This window comes from Fukomys damarensis, unplaced genomic scaffold (genome assembly GCF_012274545.1).
Source record: "Fukomys damarensis isolate Sample0158 unplaced genomic scaffold, DMR_v1.0_HiC HiC_scaffold_33, whole genome shotgun sequence".
Taxonomy (NCBI): domain Eukaryota; kingdom Metazoa; phylum Chordata; class Mammalia; order Rodentia; family Bathyergidae; genus Fukomys; species Fukomys damarensis.
This window is the reverse complement of record NW_022900945.1, coordinates 48,905,659-48,914,508: the sequence shown is the minus strand read 5'-3', so window position 1 is coordinate 48,914,508 and position 8,850 is coordinate 48,905,659. Positions and strand designations below refer to the sequence as shown.

The 8,850-nt window shown below is 40.9% G+C and overlaps 1 protein-coding gene across 2 annotated transcripts in view; it reads left to right on the top strand.

Moving 5' to 3' along the window:
- Nucleotides 1-8,850, top strand: part of Tbx15 (T-box transcription factor 15) — a 110,727-nt gene that overhangs the window by 45,123 nt on the left and 56,754 nt on the right. The window contains exon 1 of one of the 2 annotated variants that reach the window (XM_033758387.1): nt 1,935-2,097. The exons of the other annotated variant lie outside the window; for it this stretch is intronic. Within the exon in view, the coding sequence (XP_033614278.1) occupies nt 2,088-2,097 (10 nt within the window). The 5' untranslated portion in view covers nt 1,935-2,087. Of the gene's footprint in view, nt 1-1,934; nt 2,098-8,850 lie in introns of those variants that run through there. 2 annotated transcript variants of the gene reach the window in all.

The window sequence follows — 8,850 nt, the reverse complement described above, 5'->3', positions numbered from 1 at the left end:
GGGGGTGAAGGGAGGGTGGGGACAAGGGGAAAAAATGAGAACCAAGACCTGACATGTAAAGGTACAAGATCCCAGTAATGAATGTAACTGTACTGTCTACCTAGAATGTACCAATAAATTCAATTTAAAATAAAAAATAAAAAATAATCTTCTTAAATAATTAGAAATTAATGCTTTATGTTAAAAAATTCCTTTTCACATCTATTTTAGATGACTAGTTAAAATGAAAGTAGATAATCAGTGTCAGAAAAATATTCTGATTTTGTAAAAGGACCTCATCTATGACTTTTGTGTTCTAAATATATACTCATTGCATATCCATTTATTATTTGACCTTAGTCTTTCATTATTTTTTTTAAAAAGATGTTATGTAGTGTGTACTCCATTATAATTAGTTTCTGATAATATAATACTCAGTATAATCAGGAAAATCTGCCTTTGCTACTAAATCAATCTTGATTATATGTAAAATATAGTATATACAGTAATACTTTAATATATACAACAGCTTATATGCCATCAGTAAGATCTCATCCTTTAGACTTGTGAATTCTTAGAAAAAATTACTTCCACATGTTCCTAAAACTACTTAAAATTTTTTACTGGTTGGTGGTCCATTGATTTTAAATATCTGACCTGTCAAAACGCCATCTTTAAACTTCAGTGATGCATAGAGGCTTGGAATTAGCCAGGGCTGAATTTATTACAGAACAAAGAGAGGTGATGATTAACACACCCATCCCAGCAGTAGGGGGGAAAATAATCCTTGAATGGATTAGATGCCATGATCCTAAAACCGCGTTCTCAGAGAATTGGGTCCTTGCCCAGAAATGAAGAGAGGCCAAACACTGACAGGGTGTCTCTATGGAACTCTCGTCAGGGACACTGGGGTAGAAACTTGGGGGTCAACCTTTCTCCCATGAACTATCAGAGTTGAGAACCTAGAGTCACTCTGTGCAGTTACCCTCAAAACTGACGCTCTATTTGCATTACACTATGATCAATCTACCTGTGTAAGAGGAAATTGCACGAAGGTATAAATAACCGGGCCTTATGGGGAGGAGTAGAAATAAGTATAAATGACTTAATTTTTTTCACTACTAACCAGAATTAACTTTTAACTTTGCATGACTCTATTGGCCTATTTTTAAAACTAGTTTAGGCTGGGCATGGTGGGACACACTTGTAATCCCAGCACTTGGGAGGTTGAGGCAGGAGGATCACCAAGAGTTCGAGGCCAGCCTTAGCTACAGAATTCAAGGTCAGCCTGCACTGCATAGCAAGACCCTGTCTCAAAAAAAAAAAAAAAATGCTGGTTTAGAGAATGCCAAGACCAAGTGAATTATTATCACTGTTCCATGAAGTCAATTCATGGACAGGAGCTCTTCATTCACTGATAGTCTCTGGTAGATTATGAGTACCTCTGGGCATGTATTTACAGAGAAATTTATCTGCATGACTAATCGATGAATAGAGTACTAAACTCATTTTCTGAATGATTTTCCCATTACTTTCTCTTTTGTCTGCTTTATAAAAAGCCTGGACTTAAAAAAAAATAACATTATATAAAAGCTGTGTTGGAGATTAACTTTCTCAGAAGCCTCCAACAGAAGGTTACACTCCTGAGGAGAAAACAGAGCATCAGAGGAAAGTCATTTTGACCTCCATTCTCTGGGAGGAGGAGAGCTTGAATCACAAGCCCAGGTGCTCAGGAAATCTCCTGTCAATCTGAGATGGGCTGGAACATAGTGCGGTGTCCGAAGCTTCTAAATACAGTTCAGGCCGGGTCATGGTGCCAGATGCTGAACTGGCACTGCTGTGGGAATTGAAGTGGGAACTCTTGACAGTGCTTAAATGCCATGGCCCCTGGGCTCAAGGTCTTCCTCGGCTGGGACTGAGAGAGGCTGAGCAGAGCCTTCTGGGGAGGAAGGTAAGAGCAATGTTGGCAAGAAAATCCTGCTGCCTCGGCTATGCTACCACTCCTTCAGAGGGCAACAGACATGCAAGAACACACCAGCTATTTTAGAAGCTGTCAGCTTCTGAGTTGCTGACACACTTGGAGGACACTGTCTACAGGGGTCACTCTGATGCTTCAAGGTAGGTAGGCCTGGGGAAAAACAGAGGCGTGCTCTAGCCAAGGGGTTAGCCGGGAGCAGGTGGATTCAAGTGACCCACTGAAGATGACTCAAGAAGTCAGGATGGAGTTAGAAATAACGTGTTGACTTTGAGATTCCCAAATCATAGGAGATGATGTTGAGCAATTCCTACCTCACCTCACCCTCGTCTTCTTGGCGATCACCAAAACTCCTTTGATGACTCATTCCCTCCTGGGAAAGGTTTTAGAAAGGAAAAGAAAAGAAGAAGAAGACAGGAGAGGCTCAAGAGGTGGGCTTTTCCTGGAAAGTCGGGAGACATGGGCTACAATAGCGGAATTCTAAGTTTTGCAAATAATTTAAACTGTGTTAGTGAGTTGTAAATATAAAGACAATGTCTTTAATAGTACTAATCCAGGGTACTTCCTTCACTTTTAATGCTTGTCTTGTGCCCCCCAAATTGACTCCTTTCTGCTGGCAAAGCATTTGATTTTAGGATTTCTGAAGGTGATGTGTACAGTGGATGAACTCAAGTTTTGGACTAAGAAATATCTGACTCCTTTTATTCCTTGTAACTCCTGAGTGGGTGGCGCTGGGCATTTACCTTGTCTAAGTCTTAGTGATCTCACTTGTAAATAGGGTTAAAATGCTCAACTCTTGGGCATCCCGCTCCTACCCTCAGCTGCCTCGCTGAGCACTGGATCATTTCTGTCTCCCTCCTTGTCTTGAGCCAGAGGGCCAATGCCGCTAAAAAGAGTCTGGAGCTTCTTTCAGCCTACCAGCTTCTCTCTCTTCACTGTCCCTTGCACAGTGTTCCTGGGCTGTTTCTTCCCTGAATCTGCTCCTCTGTTTAAGACCAGAATTTGCTGCTTCTCTGGCCCATTTCCTAACTGAGGATAAGTCTTTTCTTGTCAGTCTGGCCTCTTCTCTCTTTTTTAAATACCTGGTCATTTTCCTTCTCAAACGGTGTGGCAGTCATCACGCACCAGACCATTTTACGTAGACCCTATCAAAATAGTTTTCCTTTTCATTGTTTTTGTTCATGGTGACATTTTTGTTATTTATTTGCTTTCTCTCTGCATTTTTACCATGGTTCTTAATATCAGTTCTAATAGATTTTTAAAATTCCAGGCCTTGAAATAGTTTCTTCATCTTGTGATCTTTTACAGTTTTACATTTTACAGTTTCTTTATTGCGATGTGCTTTTCTTCATTTAAAAGGATGCAAACTTTCTTCCTTTCACAGTCATAGGGGGAAGTGATTGCCTTATGGCATCTCGCCTTTTGAAATGATGAAAGAATTGAATAGATTTTTTTTTTTTTGGTGCCAGGGATTGAACTCAGGACTTTGCTCCTTGCAAGACAGGTGGCAGAACCATTGAGCTAAATCCCTGGCCAAGAATTGAATAGATTTCTACTTGTTGCCTGGGTGCTTGCCTGAGTGTGTGTGGTTATAAAGATGGCCTGTTCTCTTCTCTTTACCACATAGAATTTATGTAAACTGCACTTCATTGCAGATAGCAGAAACCTTCTGTCTATTCTTTGGGGAGAAGGCATCTGTCCTTTTCGTCCCTCCTCAGCATCACTACCTCTAGCATTTGTAGAAGGGCTTGATTTTCTATCCACTTTGTCATCATGACCACCAACATTTTGTTAAGGTTTGTGTGGAGAAGAGTTAGTAGCTAAGATTTTTCTAGATGCTTGACCATAACTGCTACTCACAGAAGTCACCAAATTCACTGCACACATCTGAAGCCCCTGAGAAGTTTCTTATGAAAGTGTTTAGAACAACTTAAAGTCATTGAAGGAAGAGCCAGTAGGATTCCAAACGTAATGTTATGATATTAAGAGGCAACCCTGTGATTTGTAGGGATTTTACTGGAAACCTGCTATGCAATTAAGATACCTCATTACTAGAGATATATTTGTCTCCTGGAAGAAGATCAGAAGACTAGCACTCAAGAGTCTTCATCTGGCACCAGACTACTTTCTCAAATCTTTTCTGCCTATGTTTCTTCTCTTGCTTTGGTAAACACACAGCTGTTAATTAATTATTTCAACAAAATAACATTTCATTGAGTGCATAATAGGTGTTAAACATTGTTTCAGGTGCCAGAGATACAAGTGCCATGACACCGGTGTGACCTGGATCGCAGGGTTTGCTGTTCTCTAAACACGTCTGCTGGATTTTACTGCCATGCCTTGGTCACAGAGGAAGAAATATCCTTCTTCTCCTTTTCCATCTCTACCTTTGGGTCTTGCAGACATCTTCTTCTTTAGGTCCAGATAAGACATCTGGGATAAAAGAAGTTTCTTCCCCTCTAAATTCCTATGACATTTGTTGCTATGTCTCTTAGATTAGAGTACACGAATGTGCTGTGTACATATCCAGATGTTTTTCTATTCCTGTAAATCTCTGCATACGTACATCTTAGTAGCAGCTCATAAAAGTCTTTCAAACTAGACACTAGTAATTTTCCTTTTACAAATGGTAAAACTTAAAGAGGCGAAGTGGCTTGTTCAAGGTTAGACTCTTGGGAGAGAGGAAGTGAGGTCTAGAGCTGTTCTTTTGAATCCCAATCTCAAGTGTTCCAGGTGTCATGCTGTGATTGGGCCATTCTACTTTACTAGACCAATTTATGCACCTCTCCTGCCTTTTAAAAAGGTTTTTGTAAGTTTCTGGTGATACAGATCATATCCTGTTCAATTCAAGGCCCTGCATAGAGCCTTTGCATTGCCAGTTCCAGGCTAGATAACCAGTAATTATTTGCTGCGCAGATAAATGATCGAAAGGATGGGTGGATGAGTTCAGAAGATTGCAGAGGAGGTTATTCTACAGTTGTAAGACATGTTTATCAAACAGGATGGTTTTCTCTGTCTGTGTGGTTGATGGATAGATTTTAATCTTGGTGTAGCTGGAAGTCTCCTGAATATCACTGGAAGGGCATATATTCCTGGCTGTGCTCATATGTCCGCTTGAAATTACCACGTCCAAGGACACTGTCTCCACAAGTCATAGCTAAATTACACTTGTGTAGAAATCAGCTGCTTAGTCCTTCCCCTTTCGCATATGAGTGTGCATTTGTTTACTTATGGGTGCTTAATGGGGACATTCTAACAAGGTATGAGGGCAGAGCTTCATTTTTGGGCTTTTGGGGGATGCTTTTGGGGATGCCTGCTTTACACTTCACAGAAACTGAAAGACCACAATGGCAGATATGATGTGGTGCTGTGTTGGTGCACGGTTTTGGGGATGGTGGTAGGAGGTTGGAAACTGTGGGCAAAGAGCAAACAAGCACCGGCTCTGGGATGAGCTAATGTGTCACTTCACCCGGGGAAAATGCCAGGAGCCTCAGGGAGGGCTCTGTGTTGACAGCTGCCGGCCTAAAACTGACTAGTAACATCTGAAGACCACCCAGTTGATCAGAAGCAACTTTTGGAGAATGCTTGGTGCAAAGGGTATTTAGGTTGGTATTGCCACGTGGCTGGCAGCCAAGTTTTGATTATTCTATTTATGTAGTATGTGTGCATTCTTCAGGAATATTTACTGAAATATTAGCCTCACAAGTTTTAATCTTATGGGAACAATACAATAAAATATTGGAAATTAAGACTTTCAGAAAACCCAGGACTTTGTGTGTGTGTGTGTGTGTGTGTGTGTGTGTGTGTGTGTGTGTCCTTTGGTCTTCTTGATATGCTTATAGAATTTTCTGTGTTAATTTGACAATTTGTGTTGATAATGTGCTTTCACATGCATGAGTTCTTGTTAAGCACAGGTATTCATTTTAGGACGATTCCAAACTTTTGGGCCCTGAACTCTGATCTGAATGAAGCCTAAATTAAAACAACTTTGGTACAAATAGGGAAGATTTCAGCTATTTTGTTCTGTCTTTCAGTGTTGTCATTAACAATTTCTCCAATCCCACACATCTTCTTTCTAATGTTATTTCATGTATTGGTGTAGGCTCAAGCTAAAGGGTGATTTGCCTGATCAGGTCACTGATCTTCAGTTACTGTCACCTTTGGATGTTTTACCCACGTAGGCCTGGGAACAAAAGGCAAAATACAACAGGAGAGGCTTTTTACATTGTATCTAATTAATAAATAATGTTAAATTAGTGAGGAGACAGACCCAAAATATTCCCAAGCCAAACTGCATGGGTACTGTGAGAGGAAAGTTCCCCTCTGACTTGGTTTGGATAATCTCCTCTCTCCAAAGAACTGAGATGGTTTTGGTTTCTGTGGAGCTGTCTCCTGACGGAGCATCCTGCAAAGGGCAGCAGCTCTGCAGTTCTATCTCTGAAGATGGGCAACAGTACCTAGTAGAAAGAAAACTGCCTTTATGTCAGGCTAACTCACGTCCCTCTCTGACACCTCCTGGTCATGTAAAGCCTTTATCCATGCCAAGCCTCAGGCTCCTCATTTGTAAAACAGCAGCCAGAATGCCCACTTCATGAGGTTTCTGGCAGACTTACATGGGATAACAATAAAATATTTAGTGCCCGTTACATCTTTGCATTTTACCTCCTCCTTCAAAGTGTGCTAGAACACAAGAGGTGGGCCTTTAGTGGCATTGAGTCTTTGCTGGCTCAACAAGAAATAGGTAAAAAATTATTGCTGTTGAGTCCTTTACAAAGCCTTTTTGAAAGGCTTAGCTCTCAGGCATGACTTTGAGTCCTTGCTTTAATTCTGCGTGCCTCTGAGAAGTGCTGATTGTTAGGCAGAGAGTGCTTTGAGCAGTTAAAGTGATATGAGCTCTTAGTCCCCTTAATTGGCTTATTGGCACGGGGATTTCAGGCTTCAGGTTACCTCCCTCTTTCTTCCAAAGAGAACTTGGAGGACATGAAGACCTCAAAGACTCCACTCCATTATTGAAGTCATCTACCAGGCTCATTTTAGTGTTTGCTATTGTCATAATTTTAGTTAAATCCAATTCGGGTTATAGCTCATTCCCTTGAAGCTCTGGACTGAGTATCAAATGTGGGGCCCATACTCAGGTCATTGCCAAATATGCTGTTAGAGTATCTAGTTAGAAGTACTTTATGAAAAGTTTCATCATCAGCTTTCTCTAAGCTATCGGATAAAGTTGGGCTGCCCAGAACCAACTACCACTGCAGAGTTGTTTTAGTCAGTTTTCCATTGCTATAACCAAATACCTGAGAACATTCAAGTTAAAAGGAAGAAAGATTTTTCAAATTTTGGCTCATGGTTTCAGTGATTTCAGCTCATGGCCTTTGCTCTGTTGCCTTTGAGCTATTTGTGGGGAAGAATATTGTGGTGCAAGTCAGTGTGGGGAAAATACCTCATGGTGTTGTGAATCAAAGAGAGGGAGAGGAGTGGAGACTGTAGAATCACTCTATTGCCTTCAAGAGCACTCCCCCAATGACCTCACTTCCTTCAAATAGCCCCTTCTCGCAAAGTTTCTATCACTTCCCAATAGTGCCAAAGGTTGACAACCAAGGTCTCAACAAGCCCCGAGCTTTTAGGGGACATTCAAGGTCCAAACCCTAATGGAGGACCACTGGAAACGGGAGTTTACCTGTTCCTGAAATCTTAAGGCTGAGGAAATAGATCAAAGAGTGGCTGTCCTGCCAATATCAGCCAGGAAGTAGCACTAAATATAGAATAAAAGATTTAGATGGAGTGCTTGATTAACATCTGTATTGCCTTTTTCTCCTATAATGGGTCAAACAATGTAGTTCCTTGAGGGAGAACATGACAGTGGATATCTACTTCCTTGGAAATGCTGTTCTACATCCGTGGTTGTCATGTACTGCCCATTGTCCATATGGCAGCCAGCCTACCGCACGTCATTTGCTGAGGAGATGTGGTGGAGCATTGAACTTGGCTTACAGAATTCATAATCTGGCAGGAGTCACAACTATTATCACCTAGGTGCCGTGCCTGCCTGGCAAGCACCACATCCTGAGTTCAATCCCTGGTACCAAAACAACCAAACAAAAACTATCATCACCTTCACTTAAAATAAAATTTTAATATGTAAAGAACATAGAGTCTAAACTCTATGGTCCGATACCCAACATCCTCCAAGCACTGTTCATCTCCTGATGTCCCAAGGGTCTCAAAGAATGACTGGCACATAGTAAATGTTCAGTAAACAGTTGTTTAGTGGAGTTGAACCTGACTTTCTGCCCTCGTCTCTCACCTAGTTTACATACTCTAAAACAGTGATGGGGAACCTTGCAGAGCTTTTCCTGACAGCCCACTGTGGAACATGTGCCATAGTTTCACCCCCACTGCTCTAAACTCTGTCTATCCTAGCTTGCTAAACATTCTAGAAAAAAAAAAAAAAAAGCTAAGTCCTTGTTCATGCTATTCCCTCTACCTGAGATCCTTTCAACACCATTTTTCTACTGAACTGACATTTCAAGTTCATGCTCAATGTCACCTCACGAAGCCTTTTCCCTTCTCTTGTCAATTGTGTTCTCTTTAAACTCCTTAGAGCTTTGTTCCTACCTTTGTATAGCACCTAGCATAATCAGTCTTCTCACTTTCAATGTTGTTTCCACCTGCGCAAGAACTTAGCTTCACTCCATGAATTCATTAATATGTTACCTGGTCTATTATACACAGCAGAATTCTTGATGAAATAAAAAATGTGATTCAATGTTCTCTCATGTGCCTGGATATTCCATAGGCAGTAGAACTGACATAGCCTAAACTTATCATCAGTAATATATAACATGGAGATAATCCTCGGGGTTTTTGGTACTATATAATCATATATATATATATAT